Raw genomic sequence first — 26,839 nt, 5'->3', positions numbered from 1 at the left:
TGACAGGGGTAGGGGGTAAATGTATTCCCTCAATTTCCCCTTGAATTGTGCCACTCTGGAAACCATTACTTTGTTTGAAACATTGTTCGATATAATTAATAATTTCGGAGATATACAAGTGACCCACTTGAAATGGAACTGAGATCGTCCATCGGGAGATGGGCAGTGAAAAACTTGTAGGGACAACTGGTGCTGTCGACCATGCCCGCCAGAATCATAAGGATGGGGGGGAGGTCTTTAGCCTGGCGTGAAGAGTGGGGTCTCGCAGATCTTGTGATGGACGATCAGTAGTGGTACCAATAGTTTCTCGCGAGTGTTTCGGAAACTAAGTAGAACCGCCGCTAACATGTAAAGGAAAAAGTTGTTCAACCTGGAGATTTCTACGACATATCTAGAAATCATGGAAGTAGGAGGGGGTAGCTGCAGTTTCACCCCCATTCCCACTCTCTTTTTCCGTCGGGAGAGATTGCTGCTGCCGCGCGTTCAATTTCGCGTTGCTTGCTCCTTCGAGTCTTCGGAGTCGCGTGGGCGTACTTTCTCGAATTCGTGCTCGCCGAGTTTAAGAGTGTGGGTAATCGTTTCCGCGAGGAACAGATGTTCGCGAAGGGATTTCCTCCTTGATGTTATTGCCGTGTTTAAGAGATTCTTGATCAGTTTTATGGGCGTAAAGCCTAACGGAGTACAATTACCGCTCGGATGCTGAGATACTCTTGTGGTGAGGGACCCTTCGAGATTTCACGGAAGTCTTAAATTATCATTTGTTTAGAGATTGTTGGGAGGAAAGTTTGAGTTGCTTGTTTTAGTGTTTTAGTTGAAGGGCTCGGGGCGTGGAAATCGCTTTTGGAATGATTATAAGTTTGGTGTTGTGTTACACGAATCTTCGTAGCGTTCTGTAGAGTAAATTTTCGTTTCTGAAATGAATTGTACAAAAGATTAATTTTGATTATTATTAGCATAATGTAGGAAATGTAGTTACAGAGGAGAAATTAATTTTTGTTCTCGATTTGTTTTTTTTTTTTTTATTTAACGCGTAGTACATGTTCATTTTAATATTTAAATTGATAATGGTGGTTTTGAAAATTAAAGACATGGAATAGTTCGAGAAATTGTACATTTTTTTAATTGAATATTAAGAGTGACGTCGTTTGTTTTTTACAATAGATTCCATTTTTTTTAATTTACTCGTAAGACATACCGTAACCTGAGTAGTATGATGAATTATTAACTAGATTATTAATTAAGATATTAACTAAAATATTCTTGTGCTTATAAACGCATTTTGGAATTATTTTGCTCCAACATATATATGCCAATTTATTTTTAATTTTTAATTTGTTTTAGTCATATTTTAGACATTGTAGGTAATGCAATATTTGGCTGTATAATTGAACAATACATCCTCTCAAAAGCAACAGTTGATTCCGAGGAATGCTATGAAGGTTTTGCAACACTAAACGTATACTTATGCGTGAGACTACTCTGAAGGCAATTTCTATAACTCAGCTTCAGTAAATTAATTATTACTAGGAATTGGGAAAATTCGAGATTATGTCTGTCAGAGAGAAAACTCTTTTGTAGGCAAGATTACATATGGGTCAGTTCATGCCAAATCAATCAGGTTTTGCAGTTGATGCCAGTGCAAGTAAAATTAGGTGGCCAATTTAAATTATCATTCTGTTGGTTAATTATTTCATGAAATATGGAATTTCGCTGTTTTGCCCATTTTCACGAATACACTTCTTATGAATTTTTATCTTGGAAACTGCTTATTTAATTCAGTAATAATAGACCTTTTTTTAAATTGAAAAATCAATTTTGTTATACTAGACAGAGTAGACAAATCCTCCTTCGATTTTGTTACGTACTATGTAATAATAGTTTTTAACGTTTAATCATAAAAAATGAGTGCAACAATTATTATAACATTATAGATCAAAATTTAACTTGAAATTAAACTTGACAAATAAATATTCACAAGGAAAACGCGTTCCGATAGCAACGGGTGAATAGCGAAACTGAAAGCTGCATATTTCATAAACAAATTCGTAACCAGCAAAGTGACGACTTAAACTCCCCATAATTTTCCCTGTACTACGTCATACATTATTTTGTGCAATATTCGAAAAGCGATCGATTCAGCCTGCAATCATTTACCCCGATTAATCATTTTCGAGCGCGAGAGACTGTATACCGTTAGAATGAAAATAAGCCGGCACGAATTTTTGAACGTTCCCCAGCGCGATCGATCGCGGATACGAGGCTGTATGTAGATGTGCGGCTTATGGTAAAACCGGAAACCGGTGTCTGGTTGCAGTTGTCGGGCAGCGGTATGCAGTGAACGTGATGGACGAACACGTCCTTCGGGGGAACGCCGCAATTATCAAGTGTCACATACCGAGCTTCGTTGCCGAATTCGTCGAGGTTGACTCTTGGATCGAAGACGAGACCACTGAAATATACCCTAACTCCGATTACGGTACACACATATACGCCCACGTGCTTGTTCCGCTCGCAGGAACAGGCGGAGCGAGTGGAACAAATTTTCTAGAGGTGTGCGAGAACCTGAAACTATCGGGCCGAGTCGGGTTCTCCAAAGTATAAATATACGAAAACTCGAAACTACTTCGGGTGTCCGATGCTAGGAGTTGTTTTATTCGGATCGGGATTCTCGAAATTTCAATACGAGCTTCGTTAGGAACGACCGCAAATTGAACGCTTTTTATCCTCGCACAGAGGATCGTAGTTGCCGGTGGCCGAGTTTCCTACGAGACATCCATACTGGCGAGTATGTATACCAGGAGGTTAATATTTAAAAAATGAACAATCTCGGATCGTTCAAGATTGATCTTCTTTCCAATGAATTTTACTATTTTTCTTCAAAGCGATTTTCTTATTTTTGGTCAAAGCAATTTTCTTATTTTTGTTCGAAGCGATTTTCTTATTTTTCTTCGAAGCGATTTTCTTATTTTTCTTCAAAGCGATTTTCTTATTTTTGGTCGAAGTGATTTTTTTATTTTTCTTCGAAGCGATTTTCTTATTTTTGGTCAAAGCAATTTTCTTATTTTTGTTCGGTGATTTTTTTATTCTTCTTCAAAGCGATTTTCTTATTCTTCTTCGAAGCGATTTTCTTATTCTTCTTCGAAGCGATTTTCTTAATTTTGTTCGAAGCGATTTTCTTATTTTTCTTCAAAGCGATTTTCTTATTCTTCTTCACAGCGATTTTCTTATTCTTCTTCACAGCGATTTTCTTATTCTTCTTCAAAGCGATTTTCTTATTCTTCTTCAAAGCGATTTTCTTATTCTTCTTCAAAGCAATTTTCTTAATTTTCTTCAAAGCGATTTTCTTAATTTTCTTCAAAACAATCTTCTTATTTTTCTTCAAAACAATTTTCTTATTTCGAAACAAACGCTGTCGCCTTATATCGGAACAGGGCGGTAATTTGGGAGCTGGAGTTTCTTCGAGCGGGGAAAAACTGCGACACTTAAGCTGACAACACTGTGCATAGAGGGGTGGGGGGGGGAGGGGCGCGAAAATGAAAATTGGAGTGACTTAGATACACACGATGCATGATCACGTTCAAAAAAATTGACACAGTTCTCTAAATTTCGGGAATCCCGGCCGGGTTCGACCCGAGTATCGAGTGCACGAAGCTCTTTCGGGTTCTCGCACACCTCTGCACAGCGCCCACGTGCTCGTTCCGCTCGCAGAACAAGCGGAGCGAGTGGAACAAGTTCTCCCATTCATACATATACCGTAGATTTTTGTTCTCTCCTTTCTTACATCTGTCTCGCCATGCCGTGGCCACGTCACAGGCGCGAATGCTTTTCCTTTTTTCGCGGTCGAAATGTCAGTAACGCGGCTTGGTTACTCGCGCGTACACGCTCCATTTCGCCTCGGGCCGCGCGCGGCGCGGTGGAAGCGGAAAAACGACTGAGCGATCGTTTTCATTCATAACCCGCGCGACGAACATCGTTGTCGGCTTGGGACTCGAAAGCGTTTCAAGGATTCGAACGTTAAACCGATCGTTAAATCGTAACGAGCGATATCCTCTGCGATCCCGGGCAGGAATCGTTCCATAGTAAACACGAAAGGAAGCACGCAACAGGTACGGATCGTTGGTATACAGGCTGCGAAATAATTGTTTGCCTTCCGATAAAGCGACCAGGGAATATCGGCGGTGCTCGATTAACACGGTCCGGACGTATCCAGCGGGGCTAACTGGTGTTTTTACGAGAATACATCGAGCTTGAAAATTATGCAATGAAACCGTTAGACTGCGGATTTTATGTATTAATCAGAAAAACTAATTGGTGCAATTTTAAGCAATGGAAACATTGTGCAATAGAAACTGTACGCTCTGAGAAAAACGAATATCCCTTCCAGTGCGACTAGTCTCTGTGATATTGTACCTCATTCGTTTTGAAAAATCGCTGTGCAGTAAAGCCTTGATCTAAGAAAACAGAAATGTACGCTCTAAGAAAAACGAATATCCCCTCCACTGCAGTGTAAAGTGTAAACATGTCCCATAATCGGATACAAGGTCGTCGGGTATATCGGTGTGAACCACTACTAAACCAATTACAAAATTTCTTTATTTTTATTATTCTTTTATGGGACTTCCATCGGCTTATTTCTGGCATTTTTGTAATTGAAACAACACTAAACACGATGTAATTTGAACTGTATTTAGTGGTTTAATTTAATTGAAATAGTAGAACTACAGGGTGGAAGAAACTCGAGGCTCTACTGTACTATTTTCAACTTTTTATTAAAAAATAGAAACAGCTTCTAAACGACGTCTTGCAATTTTTTCGAACTATTTTTATTTTGCATAAAGATTCGCAGTCTAATATTCATTTAAAAGATATGAGAAAAGATATATGAATCTAAAATGAAAAGTTATACAGGGTGTTCTACCTGAAACGGGCTACCTAATTGCCATCTGTGGGAAATATTTATAACGGTGCCAACCCCGTTACAATAATTGTTTAATATTGCAGCGAGTCCGTCGCTTTATCTGCACCCTTACCCCGAAGGAAACTTAACTTAACCTACAATCATTCCTGATTAAATTGAAATTAGGGTTGGGTTAGGGTTGACTTTTTTGAGGGGTTGTTGTGGGGGAATCCCTCTTACATCCCTCTTTTATGTCGTATTTGATTCACTGCACATAAAGAATTTGATTTAGTATACTTTATTAAATGCAAATGGGGTCCATAACATTATTACCTTCTCTTATACTATTATTGATAATTTTTTAATAAACAGTAACGTTCAACTTAAACAATTAATCCTACTCAAGGTGGTGACGTTAACAACAATTTATTAACACGGTAGTGAGTGCCATGACATTTCTATCAAACTTGAAGATTAATTTTTATTATAAACTTTCCTCTTCCATCTGCTGGCTAGTAATGATGTGAACACCCTGTATATATCTTCAATAACAATCAATTTATAATTCGGATTAGTTATTAAATATACCTCGTATATTTCAATTATTTATAGTAACAACACGAAGTTTAAAAGAATACTGCCAATTTCAATCTTTTGGGTAGGTATCAGTTAGGGGTTGTTTCGGAAAACTATCCTGAAAAATAATTTTTTCTACCCCGAATAAAACATTTAAAATTTTGAGAAAAACACACAAAGTGAAGTTGATACGGATCTACTGTTTGTACCTCGAATCATTCGAATATCTCATACGAGAGTCGAGAAAATCATTTACAAAGTTAAACGTTCTTGTATCTCTTCTATAAGGGTGAATAGATGTTTGAAACTTCTTGAAACGATATTTTCGACCAAAAAGGCACTATTCCGCGAACATGAATACTGCCGACGCTTATTTGCCCGAGCCTTTACCCTCTGTGCCGACTCTGTTTTTACGAACGTGGAAACAGAATTCCGCAATAAGCGAGTTATGTCAATGCACGTCGTGGAATGTGTATATTGAAACGGAACTCCGAAACAGAGCGCAGTATACGTTCCAGCTGCGACGTCAACTGCTTCCTAAAGTTTCGAGTTACGACCCAAGCTGAAATCTGTTTGATCTTTTCGAAAGTGCACACAGATCTGTAGCCCGGATACGGCAAACAATTCTTCGCACCCTGCATATCGCAATGGCTTATCGTAGATCAACAGAAACAAATGGATTGGGATAGATGAAATTGCGGAGGAAAGAAATATGGAGTGGGATATCGATCAGCGAGATAGTTGAATCTATTTCCCGTGCGTCGACGTGTTTTTTTTCAGAGCGTGTTCGTTCCATCGGCTTCCGCTCGAATCTCGATCTCATGCTTCTCAAAGATCGACCGGCAACGGAAACATGAATATACTGGCGCGCCGATGAAATCGTTCGAAAGCCCGGATGCCCCTCGTTTCGGAAACGAAACGCCGAACTATTCTTGAACTGTTCGTACGACGTTGACTGCCGCTGCTCGCGCTGTCCCAGACTTCCTTCCCTTCCGTCTCAACTTCGTCAGCAACCGCAAACTCTCTCGAACCTTTCCTTCCCTGTGTCTTCACTATACAGGTTGTGGATGCTTTTAGTCGATGTTGTTTGCATGCGTCCGGTTCGTTCGTCCGTTGTTTGATAACCGGAAGTCGGTATGAATGGAATGCCGACATATAATACGCGAAATTCGCAATGAGTCGGACGTTGACCCAGACCTCGCTACGGGGTATTTTATTACAGGACAGCGAAAAAATTGATTAATTAATTGTTTGATTCATAGTAAAGTTTTATCGCCAACATGTTATCGACGTTAGTGATGGGATCGAGTCGCAGTGATACAGTTCAACTGTTCAACACTGTAGAAAACTGCTCATTGCATATTTACACTTTTAACCTTCAAAGGTATTTATTGTAAAGATTTTGTGCAGTAACAACAAATTTGCAAACCTTTAAGAATTTTCACACTGTGTCAATATTGATCCAATATTTATCTCGACTATCAATGTAACATGTTTAGCAAACAATGATTTTGAATAATTTCTCAAATACATTTATATTCACAATGTTATTAATGTTAAATTATTTCACTTTATTCGAGAGAGAATAATTTTATGGGACAAGCAAGTGCATAATTATTACTAGTGAAATGTACTACGAGATTTACGCAACTCTAACGAGCCACAGGGGGCTACATATTCTATTGTATACAACGTGTTTGCAAGTGAAATAGTGCATATAAATTTTACAGTAGGTACTATTATCTTATTAGGATAATAGAGTTGGGCAAAAATTGTATTTAAATACATTGTCTTTAAATTGTATTGAAATACAAATTTCGAATAACGAATAAAAGATACAAAATTTGTATTCGTTATTCGAAGGTTCGAATACAAAAGTATCTTTTATTCGACTTTTATTTAAATAATCTTGTATTCATCGAATACATTCCCGGCGAATACAAAATTATTTAAATCAAAGTCCAATGAAAGATACTTTTTTATTCGAACCTTCGAATAACGAATAAAAGTTATGTATCTTTTATTCCAATCGGTATGTAAATAATTTTAATGGTTGGTTAATGGTTTATTCGTTACTCCATATCGTAGTACAGAGATGGCGTTGTAGAGCCGAGGCTCCATTTGCCCAATTCAAGCCCGTCAATACATTTCAAGTGGTACAGAAGTATTTAAATGCTGCCCAACTCTGATTTATCCACAATAGCACCTCTCATCATTCAACGTAAAAAGGTATATGCTTCTCGAAATATTGAAAAACAATGAAAATCTTTTTCTAAAAACATCTTACAAAATATAGTACACTCACAAAAACACTAAAAAATAAATAGAACCAAATTGCAAAGCAGTAACCAAAGATCACCGTTAATGAAAACGATTAAAAAGCATTGTACAAAGTATTTAAACTGTAATTGTAATGGAAATGTTTTAAGGCGTGCATCTGATGGTGATAAAAAATCCTGTGAAGGTCATTTTGTCCTAAAGATGAGTTCAACGACCTACACACCACGATCTTGAAATGATCTTGAAATGATCTTGAAATGATCTTGAAATGATCTTGAAATGATCTTGAAATGATCTTGAAAATGCTCATATTTTATCTTTTAAATTTTTATCATCAATTACTCTGATAGTACGGAATTTTCGCAGTTGCTGCTTTCGTAGTCAAAGTGTTAGTCTCAAAATTTGACAAGGTTTAAGAAGATTAAGAAGTTCGAGAATAGTTGAACAGAGTGTTAAGTATCCTGATCCTGAACAAATGTTTCGAGCGTGGTTCGATCCCATCGTTAGCCATTAGCATGCCGCGCGGGGTTAGAAGGATTAAAGGGAATATCATGAGCGATCGGCTTCTTACGTTTCACGGACATCAGGGGAACAATGCATCGGCCCGATATTCCCGGGCTGTTGTTTGACGAACGAACCGGAATAGAACCGATTCGTCGAACGTTGAAAGCGCGAGATAGACACAGAGTCCGTCGCTATTCAACGTTCAACGAACTTGGCCAAGGTAGTAGAAGGTAATAGAGTGCATGCGGGCCAATGTATTAATCAAGACAGCATTGTACTCGTCGACACACGGTTGCATGTCCGTGTGTACGCGTGTTTGTGCAGAGGACGAGTATCATGCGGTCGCTCTCGGGATAATTGAATATTTCTGATCCCGACTAAACCATCCGGGCCGGGAAGCGTAAAATATCGTTCTTCTCGATTAAACTGTTTCAATATCGACGCCTCGGTCCTGCTCTTTGATCAGTCAATTATTCCGAGAGGTAGAAAGTCGCACGAGGCAAATCAGCAGCGAATTAATCTCCGTCTTTCTCTGCCCCGATCGTCGGCCATCGCAGATGGAAAATACTTGGTACTGCCATCCGGAGAACTGCACATCCGCGACGTTGGCCCCGAGGACGGATACAAGACCTATCAGTGCCGCACCAAGCATAGACTCACCGGCGAAACAAGACTGTCTGCTACGAAGGGACGACTCGTCATTACCGGTAAGTGACTGAACACCAGCAAGCTGTTCTCACACATTCATTAACATCGAAACTACGATTCCGATTCGATCGAGTCCGTCCTCTAAGTGTTACACTTCTTTCTCGTGATTAACCCGGGATTTTGCTGTCGGATAACATGTTTAACTAGACAAGAATCGGAATCGTGTTTCCCAGCTTCGAACCTGGACGAGAATTTCGTGTTCGAGTCATTTATTTGATCTTATCGTGATTGATATCTCAATGACATTTCTGTTTTGTGATAGTTGTGCCAACGTCCAGCTTGAAAGCTTGGACGTTTAAACCCTCTGTAGAAAGCCAGCGTCTCGTGAATATCGGTCTGGGTTCGAAGCTATTGACCGAGGCAATTGATTCCCTGCGAGCCCGAAGTGAAACGATTCAGGCACACAATGTTCGCGTCTAATTACCTTGACAATCAAATTATGCATCCTAACGGAGTACCTTGCAAAATCAATTGCTCTCGGCTAAGTAACCACGTCGACGTACGTGTGTAATCACATAGTCCAACGAGCTTGATCACAGGCGTCGTTGCAATTCGTCGAGGCATTCGATCGCGGAGTGGACACTTTGGTCACGTAGATTCTCCGATTAAAATTGTTGAAAATCATGAGAAGAATGTTGGATCAAGCTCGTTGGCGAACCTGAATGCTGGGACAGGGTACCCCTGCGGGCACGCGCCACCGCCCGCCCATAATTGTTCACTCTTGGCATGATCGGTATCGGACGATTTCGATCTCGAAGACTCGAGAGTCGTGTGAAAACGGAAATTGAACATTGAAAGCTAACGACAAGATTGCGCCGCGCCATCACGCGATCTCCGGGCTCTGTCCTTCGCTCTCGCGTGGTAAGTTCAACGTCACTTCTACACGCGGGACGTCCGAAGACGTTCCAGACACACTCTCGGCACACGCGGAATTGCACCTGCCGACTTTTAATGACACGTCGTCTCGCGAGCTCTCTCCACAGACCTGCGGAACGTTCTCGGGCTAGATCTAATTGCGAGAGTCACGCGGATCTCTCTCGCGACGGGATTTACGGGGTCGTCGAGGTGGATCCGGAGATGTCATTGGGTGAAGAGGAATCGGTCCAGGAAATTGTCAATAGTACAGTTTCGTTCCGATATAAGACGACGGTGTTTAGTTCGAAATAAGACAATCGCTATCCCCACTATTTTCTTATGAAGTTGTCCTTTCGACACCGCTTAGTCAGCGTGATGTTTCATTCGAAATAAGAAAATCGCTACCCCTCTTCTTCTTACGAAGTTGTCCGTTCGACACCGCTCAAGACTTTTGTCTCCTACTCTACCCTTCCCCTTCTACGACGCTTTTCCCCTACCGCCACGGTCCGGTCACGTGACAGAATGTCAAGTGATTAATCCGGTACTAGCAGAGAGAGGGTAACCGTATTCCCCTCAATTGCTGCTCCCTCCCCTGATCTGGCTACACTGTTCTTAGTGCCCGAAAGAGTGGGTATGGCATGCTATCCTTTTTCAATGAACAATATCGCTAGTCGCGCGGAGTTTGCCACTTCAAGCTTTTTGCTCATCCTCCCTGTTCTCTGTTGGTCCACTCAAGACCAAAATCAAGCCACATAGGTACCCTGATCGTGGTGGTTCGGAACCCACCTTAAACTGTAGGTCCTGTCGCTTAATAACCATAGCAGTTGAAGAAACGACGTAAAACAATCGATCAAAGGTACCCTGATCCAATATACGACGATAGCCGATCCCGAGCCATCGTCATAGATGCACGGTGATAACTGAAAGTAGCTTCAGCCTCGGACAAACTCCCTATCGTTCACCATGAAAGTTTGAATGAGGTTGATTATCACTCGTCCTCCGTGTCCACTCTCGGCCCATTCGGGAACAAAGTCAAGCCGTATAGAGTACCTGCCCTGATCCGAAATACGGCGAAAGGCTATCCCGAGTCTTATATCGGAACAAAACTTATAACCAATGGAGTTACGAGATGTAGACTCCGCTAGTCTACATCTACCTGTAAACTGAGTCTGAGTTCTACCTGAACCCGCTGCTGGGTAGCTTCACCACCTCCTTGTCCACTTTCGTTATCATTTCCGTGATGCTTAGGGTATTTCTGGAGTTGCGATGCTTTGCACTCACCTTTATAGCCCTGGAAGCCCATAAGTTTGGAGACCAGTGACAACCCTTTGTAAACCATGATCAAACTTTTCTTTCAATTGGACCCCGAATCTCTTGCGATCAGAGCGATTCCTTTTTTACGTGGTAGTGATGACTCATTACGAATTCCCCTTCCTGGGGAGAGACAGGGATATGCGGACCCTAACCCGGACCCCGGGCGACCGGTGGGCCTGGTATACCCGCTAATTCTACCACGGTGACCATCCCTAGATTAACTGGAGAGGGGAACAACATCACGAAACCAAACGTCACTCGCCTCCCTCTCACATCAGAACGATTCCTGTGAATTGTCCGGGATGCAGTTGCCTCCTACTGCTCGTCAGAATTTAGGAATTGCTTGGCTAGGTCGTAAATTTCCGGCTTCCTGTAGCCAAACCACGATTTCCGCTGGCGATTTTCCAGCACGAGCGATGCGAGTATCGACTCGGTATTCTCGACAGTATCGCTGGGGAAATTGAGGGGAATACAGTTGCCCCTCTCTGCCATTGCTGGGTGGGGATGCTCCTCGCCAATGGCGTCATAGAAGGGGTAAGATAGACTGAGAGATTTGTCTTAATCTGGCGCCACTAGTTTTCGTTTCATGCCTAACACTTTCCCCCTTTTTCATTTATTGATGGCTTATACAGCAAGTTAGCTTATCAACAATTGCTTTATTTATATTTGTCTTACCTATGTCTTGTGTACGAGACTGCCCAAGAACATTTCGGATTTATCTCGACGACCCTGTATTTGATCGAGGATTCGCATCGATTCGCGTGGTTGGAGGATGCTCGATGGAGTCGAAAGATTCGCACGATGTCCGCCGAGACGTGGTAACGAGAATCGTAGAGGGTCCGAGCAGGGGACCCACATGCTCATGCACCACGGACCCCGCAGTCACAGACCATTCGTTGTGAAACAGAACCCGTGGGAAGCGTACGGCCAAAGTTTCCTTCGATGGACAACATAAACGGACTTTCGACGGAGTCGAAAGCCACTTTGCCACTTCTGTGCCCCGCCCAAGGATTCCCGATACCGGTTCATAGGTACGATATCTCTAATCACTGGCAAGTGGAATGAAAGAATCGCTACGCACGCTCGCTGGGCAAAGGGGTTCTAAGCTGGGTGGGTGGCAGAGATTATTGTTGTTTATTATGTTCGGAAGTGGGTAGGGAATTTTTTTATAATTACTGTGCAAGTATATGGCGAGTGGTGTTTCTGATGTTGCCGTCAGGATACGAGATGATTCAGTGTATGCTGAGTAATCTCTCAGGTGCGGATTATGGAATGGGTAAATTTAGAATTCGATGACGTTGAGTATTGTTCATGTCTATACGCGATACAGGGAGACATAATTCATAGTTAGGATTTTGTGCATTTATTAGTGAATTGAGGAAATGTGGTTCAAAATTGTGCTGTTGTGCTATTTTAAATTCGTTAAGATTATTAGTCTTTTGCATTCCTATATCGAATGTGATTCGATATTTTCTAATTATCAGTTTCAATATATATTTTATTTTATAATATTAATTTCAGTTAGACACCTAATATTTAACTATTTGCAATATACTTAGTAAAAAATTGTTTAAAATTAGTACCACTTAAGTGACTGCTTCTGGACGTACACATTTTTTAAATTAATGTCAAACATATTATAATTTCCTCGTTGAAGATCACGTGAAGGTTACACAAAGGTCAACATATCGCACATCGTTGAATTTGTTTTCTTATGAGCTACAACACTGTTGTAATAAAAATATGTACAAAATGATGAAATTAATTATTATAGACAGTTTTCATTTGGCGTAAAAATCCATGATAAAGTAATTACGACTAATACACGGTTAGCAATTATAAATCTTTTGGTTGTTCACACAAGGGTTAGCAAATTGAAATCGAAAGAGGCGGCAGTCGGAATGTCCCCCTCAGGGGTTACCTGTTCTCAAGTATCTTCAACCTGTCGTCTATGAGCGTTGGCTCCGTGTATCCTCTAGAACCCGTGGGCAGCGTTCGTCCGAAGATTCCTTCGACGGACGACATTCGTGGATACAGGACGCCGGTGAACAGGTCTCAGGCTTTAATTTGTCCAGCACAGGGGTTCCCCGTTCCCTCAAACAGGTAGAGAAACGATTGTGATCAAAGAAACAAAACGCGAAACCAAACTAGACTTTGCTGCTAGCCATGTACAGTTGATCCTCGATAACTCGGTTGTTTTGTTAATTCCCTTACATTCCACTCCGAGAATCTCGATAAGTCGAAACGAAACTTAATTCAACTCAAATTATTTACCACATATTGTTTCACTCGAATTTAGGTTTCATTAAATTGAATTTAGCCAAATCTCAAGCAAGTTGAAGGTTATTTCTATTGGTCGGATGTTTTAAATACATACGTAATAACTAGACTGCGGATTTTATGCATTTATGACAAAAAAGAATGTATAATTTAAAATAGCAAAAATCTTGGGAAAATTTAAACATACTATTACTTTCATCCTGCTAAACATAATAGGAAGAAAATTAATTTCAATTTCACTTCAGAGTGTTGCAATTCGGGTAAGAAACTTTTATTTTGCATAAAGATCCGCGGTGTGATAATAAGTATAGAACACGGTCATGGCAATTGGTACCATGACAGGCCGACTCACATGGAGCACCAGTTGCCCAGACCTGTTATAAACAATGTAGCACCTCTACCATAACTGTTACTCGACAGACCCGACGATGCGACAGTTACGGAGAGACTACTGTAACTCAAAGATCTTCCCTCGCAATTCGAATTACCGAGGTTCGACTATACTATCAGTAGCTGGAAACAGAAGTTCCTGTTTGATTGCATAATCAGAGCCAGTCGGCAGCGTGAGGCCGAAATTCCCGACCATCGATGACTCCAGGAGTTTCCGAACGGTCAAGGACGGCTCGGTTCCCCTCCTCTGTCCCGCTCAGGGGTTCCCTAGTCTCGTGTTCAAGTAAGTTCTACCTTGTTACGAACTTCGTTCTACGTTACACTTTTTTCCATACTTCTTCCGCACCCTCCAAACGCAGAGCCTGTGCGAAGCGTCCGCCCGAAATTGCGTTACGTCAGCAATATTAATCCTAGGACTCCCAAGGCTCGAACTATCGTAGAACTCCCAAGACGGGGGCTCTGGAACCCACATTTCTTTTTATACAGGGTGTCCTAAAAATGTTCTACTTCCTTGAAAGGATTGATTCCTGGGGTTATTTGAAGTAACTTTTTCCTTTGCGGAAATGTGCGCGTCTTTGTTAAGAAGTTATTAACGATAAACGTGGACCAATGAGAGCGCGAGTAGAGTGGGCGGATTCTGCCTCGGCCAATGCCAACGTCACACTCGGCGCGATCAGTCGCCGAGTCGGAATCCGCGCATCTGTACGTCGAATTTTTGTTTGTTAAATTCGTTTTACTAAGAAATCTCGATAAATCGAAACTGGTATGCAGGATTATCTCCGTAATTTTCAAATTTTATCCCCACCACTGGGAGATCCCCCTTGGAACCAGTCCAGCGGTAAATACTCTCGACTGCTGAGCCAGCGAGGGGTAGAATATCGGTGAGACTTACACTCATACAAGCAAAGCAGAAGATTGCAACTTTTATCATTTTTGATTTTTTAAAATTAAATTGTTTCTATCGTATTCGTCTCGTTCTTTAAATTAAAATGATACTAAACATGATATAGTTACGAGCACAATTAGTCGTGTAACAGGCCAGGTTAAAAATTCGTGCACCTCTACCGTAAATGTTAAGTCCGAAATCACGTGTTACACGAGTAATTATGATCGTAATTATATCGTGTTTGGTCTCATTTTAGTCAGAAAAGCGAGACGAATGCGATGGTAAAAGTTTCATTGACGAATAAACAAAAGAAATTTTGATTTTGGAATTTAAAAAAATCAGTTGGCGCGATTCCTTTGATGTTTGCCGAACGCCCAAACCTCAGTCCCTGTTTATTTTTCAATCGCAATCTTCTACGTTTGGTACATTATAAAGAATGTACGGAGATACTACTGTAACTCGAAGATCTTCCCTTGAAATTCGAATTATCGAGGTTCGACAGTATTGTCAGCGGCTGGAAACAGAAGTTCCTGTTTGATTGCATGATCAGAGCCAGTCGGCAGCGTGAGGCCGAAATTCCCGACCATCGCCGACTCCTGGAGTTTCCGAACAGTCAAGGACGGCTCGGTTACCCTTCTCTGTCCCGCTCAGGGGTTCCCTAGCCTCGTGTTCAAGTAAGTTTTCTACCTCGTTAAAAACTACGGTTCTACGTTACACCTTTTTTTCCATACTTCTTCCGGACACCCTAAACGCAGAACCTGTGGGAAGCGTCCGGCCGAAATTCCCTTCCGTCAGCAACATTAATGGTCTGACAGTCGTTAGGAACGAAATACTGCCCCTACTTTGTCCTGCGCAAGGATTTCCGGTGCCGAGTCATAGGTACGATCTTGATACAGATTTTACGGAGGATATAATGAATCTCTTCTCGGAAATTCAGAATTTCTTCTCGTGGAGATTCGTGATTGAGATGACAGGTATTTTTTAGTTGAAATTCAATGTAACAAAGGGCTTGGAATTTATTTATTTCTTTACTTTTTCCATTTTCCAAGGGAAGGCAAGAGAATGAAATTTTTTCATTAGATAGGGAAGGGTTATTCTTGACCCTAACCCTTGGTCGAGATACAGGGCGTTCAAAAAATGGGGGAAAAACTTTTTTTCCCATTTTTGGAACATTCTAAAAGACGAGAGGGGGAGGGAATTTTCAAAAAAATTTTCCTTCATCATAGACAGGGCGAGTTTATACTCATTTTATGAGGAAATTTTCCGAAGAAGGCGAACGGAATGTTCTTAACTGGAAATTCCCACTAACAAGCGAGATAATCAGAGTTTCAGAGAACTTCACAGAAATTTGGTGGGTGGACCTAGTAGTAGGGAGATTATTGAATACATATTGAAATGTTTTTCTGCAAGTTTCTATTTCGTCCTTTCTAACTACGCTCCTAAAGTTGCTTAAACAACTGCTCCGCGGTAGCTACGCCACTGCATGTACGTGATTTACGCCACTGATTCTCAGTCCGCCATTTATCGACAGCACACTCCTAGAAACGAGCTCCAGCGCGGAGCCCGTTAGTAATAAAGCATCGCGGCACTCCACGGTTAACTTCGTTTCCCCGATGTTTCAATTCCTCAATCAAAGCCGGTTTCACTCGTCAAGTCAAACTATCTGACCATTGAAGACGACACGATGACGCGGTCCGCCCAAGGGTGTTCCCTGTTTCCGCGCGCTACCAAGTCGACAACGAGATCACGCATCGGCGGAGACGCGACTGCTTTCAACCGGCGAATGATTCGCAGAACCCGTGGCGAGCTCGCGTCCAAAACTCTCCAGCACGATCAACTTGATTGGACTCACGACGAAGGCGAACGGGAGTTTGCCGCTTTTCTGCCCCGCCCAAGGATTTCCTGTTCCGTCCTATAGGTAGGGAGGAAACTCGATGATGTTCCAAGTTGACGCGATTACGGTTAAGAATCCGGGCCTGTTAGTTTCCGAAAGCTTATTAGCCGCGTCGACGTGCCGCCCCGACGCAAGACATCAAACGCCTCGCTCCAAACAATCTCGGTTACCTGAACAATAGGCGAACTTTCTTGCCGGCCCCGCGCATAGTGATTCCTCCGACGCGGGACGCTGATGATACAGAAAGCTTTGCTGTTCGTCTTCCGGTTTGGTAGAGCGACCTAAATTGTTTAATTGCATACACCTGGTGACGTTCTGTACTTAGCGCGAGCTAGACTATATACTCTACAAATGATCAATATGATTTCAACACTTGATAAAACCATGATCTTATTAGAAGAGTCTAACTCGCCCATCTTCGACGACGAGAAGCATCGTGTCAAGGATTTACGACCCTCTTTGACTAAGAATAGTCACGGATTCGCGGGGAAACATCGACGTCTTCAAACCCCAGCGGGTCCCCTGTCCCCGTTTCCTGAAACATCGGGTGCAAATGTGGCGCTGTCGATCCTTACACGCTTCTTTCCCCCGGGACTTCCCCTCAGAACCTGTGGGGAGCGTGCGACCGAAGTTCCCAACGATGGATAACTCTCGAGGATTCGTTTCCGGTCGTGGAGAGAGGATCACGTTGCTGTGTCCCGCTCAAGGGTTCCCAGTTCCTTCGCATAGGTGGGCTAACTGTGAAGTATAATGTCAACCATAAATGCTACTAGGGATATTTCAAGGTGATTAAAATAAGAAGTATCACATCGACAAATGGATTTCATCAGAATGACGACCTTGGCGACATATCTAAACCTGATTCAAATCTGAGGGGAGGACCCTTTCCTGCAAGTTGACTTTATCTGTCCAAGTCTTTAAAAAGTGTGATAAACTACCTGGTCGTCGATCTACGACGCAGTTAGGTGTCAGCTTGCCCCTGACAGTTATCAAGGCAAGATTCACCTATCGCTAAAGGTGTGATCATCGATTATCTCAGGGACCAGTGGTTACCCTGTCCCTTCGTTCAACATTCGTGAATACGAACCCAATGATCGCGTCTACAAGTCGGGCTTCTTCTCTTCAGAGCCAGTCTCGAGCGCGAAACCGAAATTCCAGATGACGGAGAACTCGCGCACGTACACGGTCCACTGCGACCAGCCGCTCACTTTGATGTGTCCGGCTCAGGCTTTCCCCGTTCCAGCTTTCAGGTACAGAGAGCGGAGAATTTTTCAGAATAGAATCGCTCGAGGAAGATAGACGCGAATCGATATTCGGCTTATCAAAGAAACCAAGGACGCGAAAGGAAATGCCATCAGCGATAGCTGGCGCGATTCTATTTCTCGACGACTACTTCTTGCATAGATAGACCGTCTCGCGACTCCTTTTGCGAGGCACTCGCTCGTTCGAGCACCAAAAAATTCAATCCCTTGTGTGTGGTTACTTTTTGCAGTGATTGTTGATAACGCCAGTCGAGGAACTTTCGGGATAGGTTGAACATTATAGGAGCTGCACAGAATCGAAGCTGTCAGAGTTAGACTACAGTGTTCTGGGATTCGATCGATGACTATCTCCAACTTTATTCATTAAATCGTTATTGAAGCATGTACAATAGGATTGTAATCTCTTAGATGAAGTTGTAGCCTTTGGTGAACTTGTAGAGAGGTTCTGCACTCAGATTTAAATGACAGTGAAACATGTTGTCGAGGCTACCACTCTGAACAACATCTCTCTGTAAAGTTTTTGGTGGTTGGCTTCGTTTTGCTACGTTATTATTGAATGATGATTTTGACAACATATCTAGAGGTCTTTGTAATCTGAGGAGAGCTCCCTTTTCTACAAGTTCACCAGTAACTCTTTTATTGTGATTACAGTATTCGTTTTGCTATGAACTACTTCTTCATAAGAGGTCTTGATTGAAAAGTCGCCCTGTTAGCAGGTTAAAAATTGTTAAATTCTCTTGTTGAGGTGCTTTTGCACTTGACGCTGGAGATAACAACGAAAACTTAAATTTGTTGGTTTAGAGATTGGACCCTGAGTATACTTGGGAAACAATAATATATATATTTTTAATGAAGGCTTTGAACCCTTTTTAAAGGGAATAATATTGGTGGTTCAAATTTTCCATAAATATTTTGAAGAGATGAAGAGCTTGTTTAATATAAAAGGTTTGCAAAAACATGTTTTAAAAATAGCTTGACTGAATGCGAAGTTCATTTGGCTCATAAATAAGTGTTTTGCCATATAATACAGAATTGTAAAAATTAACATTTGTTATAAATCACTAGTTTTTTTCTATCTCTCTAAAACGTCGATCATAAATCATTTCTACGACCAAAGTTAGAGTCAGCTTCTGACGAGTTTGAATCAAAATGATGAAAGTTTACGCACGAATAAATTCATCCGCCTTTATACGGAAGAAATCTCTAACAAGTTTCAAAATATTAATCGTTTAATATTCACGCGAAAGCAAGACATCATCGACGGAAAAGTTCCGCATCTCCAATTAAAAGTTAAAAGTTATGATAAACATCGTGTTTAAAGATGTTGTTTCGAAATAAACAACTTGAAAGTTTCTGTACATAGATCTTCGTCTAATATATGCCAGATTCTCGGCTCATATAGCATGTCTTCTCTAGCTATATCTTATCCATCTTTTTCTCCACTCTTCGCACTAGCCTCTTTCCTTACTGCCGTTACTTGAACGTCTGCAGCTGCTTCTCCTTAACATAGCCCATAAATTTTCTCTCTTTCACAGACGTGTTATATTTATTAGGAGAAAATGTGCCTAGTATTATACAGGGTATTTCACACATCTTTTTTGACCACCTTAAATATCTCGAAAAGTGTATTCGCAAAAAATTTTATTGGCTTACGGCTCGATGCTGCCTTGGTAAGGGGGGATAGCGTGGAGCTAGTGCACAATTGGGCTGGAAATTCGTCTTTGGTGGCCAAAATGGAATTTTTGAAGTTTCGAAAAGTTTCCTCAAAGCTTCAGAATCCAAAATATTAGTCATTTAAACTACAATTAATGTTTTCGGCGCACTGGTTCGATCAATTGGAAAAATAAGCAAGTTTGCAAAAAATTACATGAAATTTAATTCGTCTAAATTGAGACCGAAACGTCGAATTAAATTTCATGTAATTTTTTGCAAACTTGCTTATTTTTCCAATTGATCGAACCAGTGCGCCGAAAACATTAATTGTAGTTTAAACAATTGTCGATCGAGATTCAGAGAACTATTAGTCATTTAAGAATTTCCTCAAGATCATCGAAGTTTTTTTTTTAAATAGGACTATATATTTTCATTACAACAGTCTCGTAGCCAATAGGGAAACAAATTCAACGATGTGCGATATCTCGACCTTCACGTGACCTTCAACGAGAGAATCATAACGGCACTTGGTGGTGCGATGACGCTGCAACGTCCTGCCCAAGGGTTTCCCGTCCGTCGTACAGACAGAGTCGCCAGATCAGGGGAATTGACTCGAATTGAGAGGAAACAGATTGCTCTCTCCCTCCCAGTACCGTATTAGTCACGTGACACGGCATAGAAGGGGTAAAAGGAAAAGGTAGAATGGGAAGACTTCATCTGGCGACTTTGCGTACAGGTAACGCACACATAACTTCATTTCGCGAATCTCGTGATTTTATCGTCAGAGCCAGCATCCAGTGCTCGACCTCAAATATCTGGACTGACTGACCTTCTACGATTCAGTGCATCTTCCTTGAAGAGTGTCACCTTACCCTGCCCTGCGCAAGGATTTCCGGTTCCTGTTTATAGGTAGGCACCCAGTCAAAAGTCACCCTTGCGAGGCGAGAATTGTTTAGACACCTAGACTTCAGGGGGTATTGCCGTTCGACTGTTCACTTTTCGGGAATTTGCTGTATAGTGCTTTGCAAAAATACTTTTAACACTAATAGATTATTTTCATTTTGCTCAGTATTTTTTAAAAATTGTATGTTATATACCATAATTGTCAATGAAAAGTATGATTTCTTGTGTGCATTTGGATGTAGAAAAAAATTCAGGGCAAGAAGTTGATCACAGTTATCAGGACGCTTTAAGAATGAACAGCCAAATTATGTAGGGAAAATCGATATTCCTAAACTGTCTAACTTCATGCGGGTATCACAACTAGAACTGCTATTGTATTTGATTAATTTTATCGATATCAAATCGATATCAATTAAAAAAATATCGAAATTAGAAAGTTGATTTTTTCGCAAAATATCTTGCGCTTCTTCTCAATCGAGCTACTGTGCAGCGGTGGTTTAGCGTCAAGACCAGAAACCGCTAAAATATAGAATAGTACGACCCGTCGAACGGTAACACCCCCTAAGTATCGAGGTTGCAAAGGTCCCGAAATGGTTCCACTCGAACCGAAAGCAGTCCCAAGGTTTCCAGCCGTGGGGCCAGTCTGCGGGTGTCTAGAAACGGTCTGTAAGTTAAATGCGGTACACCGAAGGGCGATTGTTCAGCTATGCATAGATGCTGTATTGACATAGCTAGCACATCTACGAGCCTGTATGGCAAAGGGGAGTCCCTATTCCAGCATATTCAAAGACTCTTGCCAGCGTCCTCTTTACGCACGACCTTCGAGCCGTTCGTCTCGCGTTCTGTTTTTAGAACCCGCCTCGAGCAGCAAGCCACAGTTTCCATCTGTGAACGACGTCGGATTACGCGTAACGAAAGGCACGGGCTTTTCGTTGCTTTGTCCTGCACAGGCGTATCCAGTCGCCACGTTTAGGTAGGTCGATATATCCGTCGCTTCGGCTTCTCTCCGCAACCCGGTGAAAAATAAACGAATCTCTCTCTTACTCTCACTCTCTCTTATTCCATGTTTCACCCTGTCCCAGTATATTAGGCGCGCGGACCAACTAGAATTCCTGGATACCCTCCTCGAAACTGAAAGCGAGCGCCGAGGCGTCTCACGACACACTTGAGCAACCGAGCTCACTTTCTTCCAGCTTGTTACGTCGGTCATAGTTAGTTACTCGAGAGCAACATCATTTTCCTTATAGAACCAGTCGGCTTCGCCAAGCCTAAGTTCGCGACCATGGACAAGAGCCGAACGTTCGAAGTCCCGGAAGCACAGGGCGTTCCGGTTCTCTGTCCCGCACAGGCGTATCCTGTCCCAGTCTTCAAGTAAGTCCGGAAGGCGCGTAGGACCCTCTTTGAATGATCCCTTGTTGAGGATGGACCCTCGTTTCTTGGTATTGTTCGACGCTACTGGGTGTGAGCCTTCTCCAAACTGGAATTATACCTCGCTCCTTCTTTTTATTCTTCTAATTATTCTCCTTCTAATTATTCTTCGCTAGCGTTGCAGCTGACTTCATTACGAGTCTATAGACGCGTCGATGCTGATGTCGTGCGTCAATAGATGTGCTCCTTATGTAGCCTGTGTTTACTGCACTGGAACATTGATCAGGCAATCATAATTCTCCAGGTGGAATTGGCCTTCAATTCTGCTGTCAGGTTCTTTCGTAATTTCTATTGCTTCCTTATGTTTCCATTGGAAACAAGTAATCCTTAATTTTACACACAAACTTGCTGCTGGAACGGTAGATGATTGTTAGTATTCGAATAGTTACTTCGAGTTACCTCCATTTTCTACATAACTTTATATAACTCCAACGTAAATAAATTTCTGAAGTGAAACTTGTCTAGGCGCACCGCGTATACAATTACTGGGCAGTGAATGAGTCTGATCCGTCACGCTCCGAGGTGAAACGCTATTCGAGTAGTAAAATAACTACTTTGATGCAAAATAGATATTTGCTAGTGTAGTCGACGAAATTAAAAGTTTTGAGATTGTAAGTACCATTTGCGATTACTATTAATGGACTTCCGGGTAGTGTAAAATTATTTGTTAGCAACTTTAGCGGTTAGGTACGTCATCCTGATGTCGTCAATATAGTGACATTCATTTTCAAAAGATTAATTATTATTTTCCGTGTAAATTAGAAGCATTCTTAAACACTACTTAGGTTGAGAACCTATTTTTGAGGATAGAATTTTATAACGTCCGTTACGTTTATGATAAAGATACGGAAGTAACAAGGTTTTCAATTACCATAAAACATGCTATGATTTGCATCGGCAACGCTTGGTTGTCGCGTGACGGTTCAACAGGAATTTTCTTGTACGTGAAAAAGGCTGGTACCGTTTACTTAACACATGGTGCGCATGGATTGTAACATCAGATTTAAAGATTATATACAAAATAGTATGCATATATTCATTTTTATTTATATCTCATCGATTTCTTCCTCGTATTCCTCTCTTTGTTGCAGAGAGTCTTCCTCTAGAAATTCTAGAAAATGAAGAAAGTTCCTTGTTTGGTTTTTAAATTGATTAGCTGATCAATTAAATTAATTATCGGATCAACGCTCCAGTGCAGTGAACACAGAGTCTACGTATACATAGGTTGAATCGCCTCTTCGTAAGGTGGAAACTGAAAATATCTTCGTTATTTATAATCGTATCGAAATAGCTCTTCAGGATAAAATTATATTCTTTTAAAAGTGACAAGTGAAGCATCAACCAGTTATATATATTGCAAAATTGAGTTAGGTAAAAATGAATGATAGCTTATGAAAGTAGAAGTCTCAAGCTTTAAAATCATTTATTGTCGCATTGTACTATTTAGCGAAATTATTACAATTTAAATATCGGCGATTTTCCGCAAATCCGAAATTTGTTATTGATTCCAAGGACATGTGAAGGTCATAGTGTACTACATTATTGAACTCGTCTTGACATCAGATACAACACTATGAAATTAAAAATATACAGCCATTTAAGATCTGTTGATATCATTATATTGCCTCCCCTTTGAACGGTTTCATTTCACTTTTGGAACTTCCGAGAAATTCAGGTGTTTCGTTTTCCGTGACCCACCCAGCATAATTGCCAACAAAAATATTAGCACGAATTCCTCGATGACGAGACAAATTAACCTTGTGTACCTATAAAGGGAACTTATTCATAGTGTCTTAAAAGAAATCGCAAAAATGGTGTTATTTTTAGCGGTTCCAAACCGGTCCGCTCTCTGAAAATACCGTGTACGAGTTGGTCCTGACTTTTTCCTACGATCATAAATAAGGGAGATATTTTCACTTTCCATGTTAGGTGAGTCACCCTGCGCAAGGAGTAGATATATGTATTTCTAGCCAGCCGCAATGCAGGCCGGCCGTCTAGATGAGGATCCTTTGTACACGGCTTACGCCCGGGAAGCTCGTACAATAACTCCGCGACTCGAGTCGCGAAAGCCTGAAACACCTCTTTGGTTTCTCGTGTGACGCAGAACCGGTGTCGAGCTCTAAACCGAAATTAACCGCGCTGGACGTGAAATCGACGAATCCGAGAGCGATGCTCGGTACCATTACCACCCTACTGTGTCCCGTTCAAGGATTCCCCGTGCCAGCATTCAGGTAAATTCGTCAACTCCATGGTTCCCGTACCTTGCGCCACGAGACGGTTGAACTATCGCTGGTAGGTAATTTGGCTAGGGTCGCGATCTACCTGCGGGAGCAACGAGCAGCCAATGAAACAGCCTTTGTCCCGGCGGCGGTTCTTCCGCCAGCGTGAATAGTTTAATCGATATCGCACTCCAGCCGGTCTCTTTCTTTCCCTGAATTCGATGGTATCGCAATCCAATTGACTCGGAGTGCTGGCGAATCGATGCCGGCAATTAGCCGATCGCTATCGGGGGCCCTGTCCCAGTCACTCGGAGAAGACGTTAAAGCGAGGTTGGCTTCTTCTTCTCGCAGAACCGGTGGGCAGCACCAAACCGAAATTCCCCATGACGGGAACCTCGCGCACCTATACTGCTCATACTGTGCGACTGTCCCTGCCCTTGACACTGGCCTGCCCGGCGCAGGCGTTTCCGGTTCCAGCCTTCAGGTACTCCACAAGCTACTCGTCAATCTCCTTATCTCTACTGAAACAGCTTCCACGCGAATTGTAGAGCAAATTGTCTTCATAGACTTGGTCTTGATCAGCATCAAGAAGCCTGCCATTTGATTTTGTTCGTCAGAACCGGTGTCCAGCACTAAACCGAAATTGTCCGTGACGGAAAATTCACGTATGCTGATGACATACACTGTGCGACCATCTCAACCCTTGACACTACCTTGTCCGGCACAGGCGTTTCCGGTTCCAACGTTCAGGTACTTAACAAGCTAGACTTCAATCTTTGTCAGACGTTGACACTGTCTTGCACGGCGCAAGCGTTTCCGGTTCCAGCGTTCAGGTAGTCGACAAACCACAGTTCAGTCTCGTCGCTGATCGAATAACTTCGACGAATATCGGAGGGCACTGAGCAAACAATTTTCATAGACATCATCGGGGTAAAATTCCTATTTAGGGTACCCAGCTCCAATGGTCTCGACCTTGAAATATGTTGGCAAGTTCAATAGTCTGTACAACTTTTACCTGTACGTGTATCTGTCGGATCACAGAGTTGAGGCTCCTTATTTTGCAGTGTGTAATTTGATCGAGATAAAAGAATTTAGCGATACCCTTAATGAGGCCAATATTTGGAGGTTCAAGGTCGTCTCAAGGTCAAAGTAGGTCGTTGAACTCGTCTTGGCATCGGCTACTATAACTCCGCAGCATCAGCAACTATCCAGTCAAAAATATGTAGTGTCCGATAATAAAAGGCGACGACATTTGGGTCGTTCCATGCCAAATCGATTACTTTTTGCAGGCTTCATCGTCGATAGACATTATAAAGTTGATTTTCGAGGTTGAGAAAATTATTTTGCAATAGCCCAATCCTTTCCGAATAAAACAAAAAAAAATGTAGCTCAATCGGACAAACAGTTCCCTAGATAGAAATTCGTAAGCGAGGCCCGTTATCGCCGAAATGGACAAAAATTGAAAACTGAAAGCCTGCCATTTCTAAAAAAATTCCAAACCGGCAAAATGATGACTTAAACCCCCCCCTAATTTCACATGGACTACAACATATTTCATTTAGAACAAAATCGACGACGGTGCCTGCAAAAAGTGATCGATTTGGCATAGAATGACCCAGTTACGTGGTACCCCCTGTAAGTTTATATGAATATCTAGAAATCTGCAACATTCCGACACGTATGGGGAATAGTTGTTCAGAACATTGACCTTGACAGCAAGATCAATGTCATCGGAACTGGATCCCCTAAGCAGGAGTTCTCATTAACTTCGTCTAGCCTGTGATTTTTATCCGTTAGAACCGGTGTCCAGCGCTAAACCGAAATTCCCCGTGACGGAAAACTCCCGCACCCTGACCACGTACAGCGTGCGACCGTCTCAGCCCTTCACACTGTCCTGCCCGGCGCAGGCGTTCCCGGTTCCAGCGTTCAGGTACTCAACGAGACTTCAATCTTCGGAATAGGGTTAAGGGAATAGAAAAACAGTTATCAAAGACTTCGTCGCGATCAGCCTCGAGAGTCCTGTCACGCTTGATTCTGTTCGTTAGAACCGGTGTCCAGCGCGAAACCAAAGTTCACGAACGCGGACATTAAAGTGGTGAGGCCGACGCCGTCCTCCAGCCAGGTGTCGATGACTTGCCCCGCTCAAGGGTTCCCTGTTCCTTTTACACGGTCAGTAACGGACTAATCGATTTTCCTCTGTTGTCCCCTCAGAGCCGACCTCTAGCCAAAAGCCAAAGCTACCGACCAATCGTAAAGTCGAATTCGTGGACACGAAGTCAGCCGCGACGGTCAGTTTGATGTGTCCGGTGCAAGGTTACCCTGTTCCACTTTCGAGGTGAGATGACATTTGATCGCGCGAGAGCACACACGTACTCTACAGCTACGTTTCCACCTGTGATCGATACAATTTCCCAATCCCCCTCGTCTCCTATCCCGCGCCGCGCTGGTTTCGAATGACCAGCACTCGGCTTTCGCGCCGAGCTCGACCCCGAAACCATTAATTCTAATTTTCGCTCTCTCGCCGCTTCCCGTCGTGTCCCCACAGGTTCGAATCAAACGTAATTCGTCGGCGTGTGGTGATATTTTTCGTAGAACCTGTTGGATTCAAGTCGCCCATTTTCTCCACCGACAATAGCCTCAGTAAATACGCGAGGCGCAGGGCCACGAGCGTGGTGCTCGCGTGCAGCGCTCAGGGATTCCCCGTGCCAACCACCAGGTAATCTCTCGCGTGATACTCGAAAATATCGCACGGTACCGGGCCCGGACTGTTTACCATTTCCATCGGCGAGC

At 42.3% G+C, this 26,839-nt stretch overlaps 1 protein-coding gene across 50 annotated transcripts in view; it reads left to right on the top strand.

Annotated features, from left to right (window-relative positions):
* Window positions 1-26,839, top strand: part of Dscam1 (Down syndrome cell adhesion molecule 1) — a 137,352-nt gene that overhangs the window by 42,012 nt on the left and 68,501 nt on the right. For 49 of the 50 annotated variants that reach the window (XM_076440965.1, XM_076440974.1, XM_076440997.1 and 46 more), the window contains exon 6: window positions 8,815-8,964. In XM_076440965.1, the coding sequence (XP_076297080.1) occupies window positions 8,815-8,964 (150 nt within the window). Of the gene's footprint in view, window positions 1-2,314; window positions 2,477-8,814; window positions 8,965-26,839 lie in introns of all 50 variants that reach the window. The other variant, XM_076440978.1, reaches the window with a different exon arrangement.

This window comes from Lasioglossum baleicum, chromosome 16, assembly GCF_051020765.1.
Source record: "Lasioglossum baleicum chromosome 16, iyLasBale1, whole genome shotgun sequence".
Taxonomy (NCBI): Eukaryota; Metazoa; Arthropoda; class Insecta; order Hymenoptera; family Halictidae; genus Lasioglossum; species Lasioglossum baleicum.
Note: the sequence above shows the minus strand (reverse complement) of the source record. Positions and strands in the feature narration are given on the sequence as shown.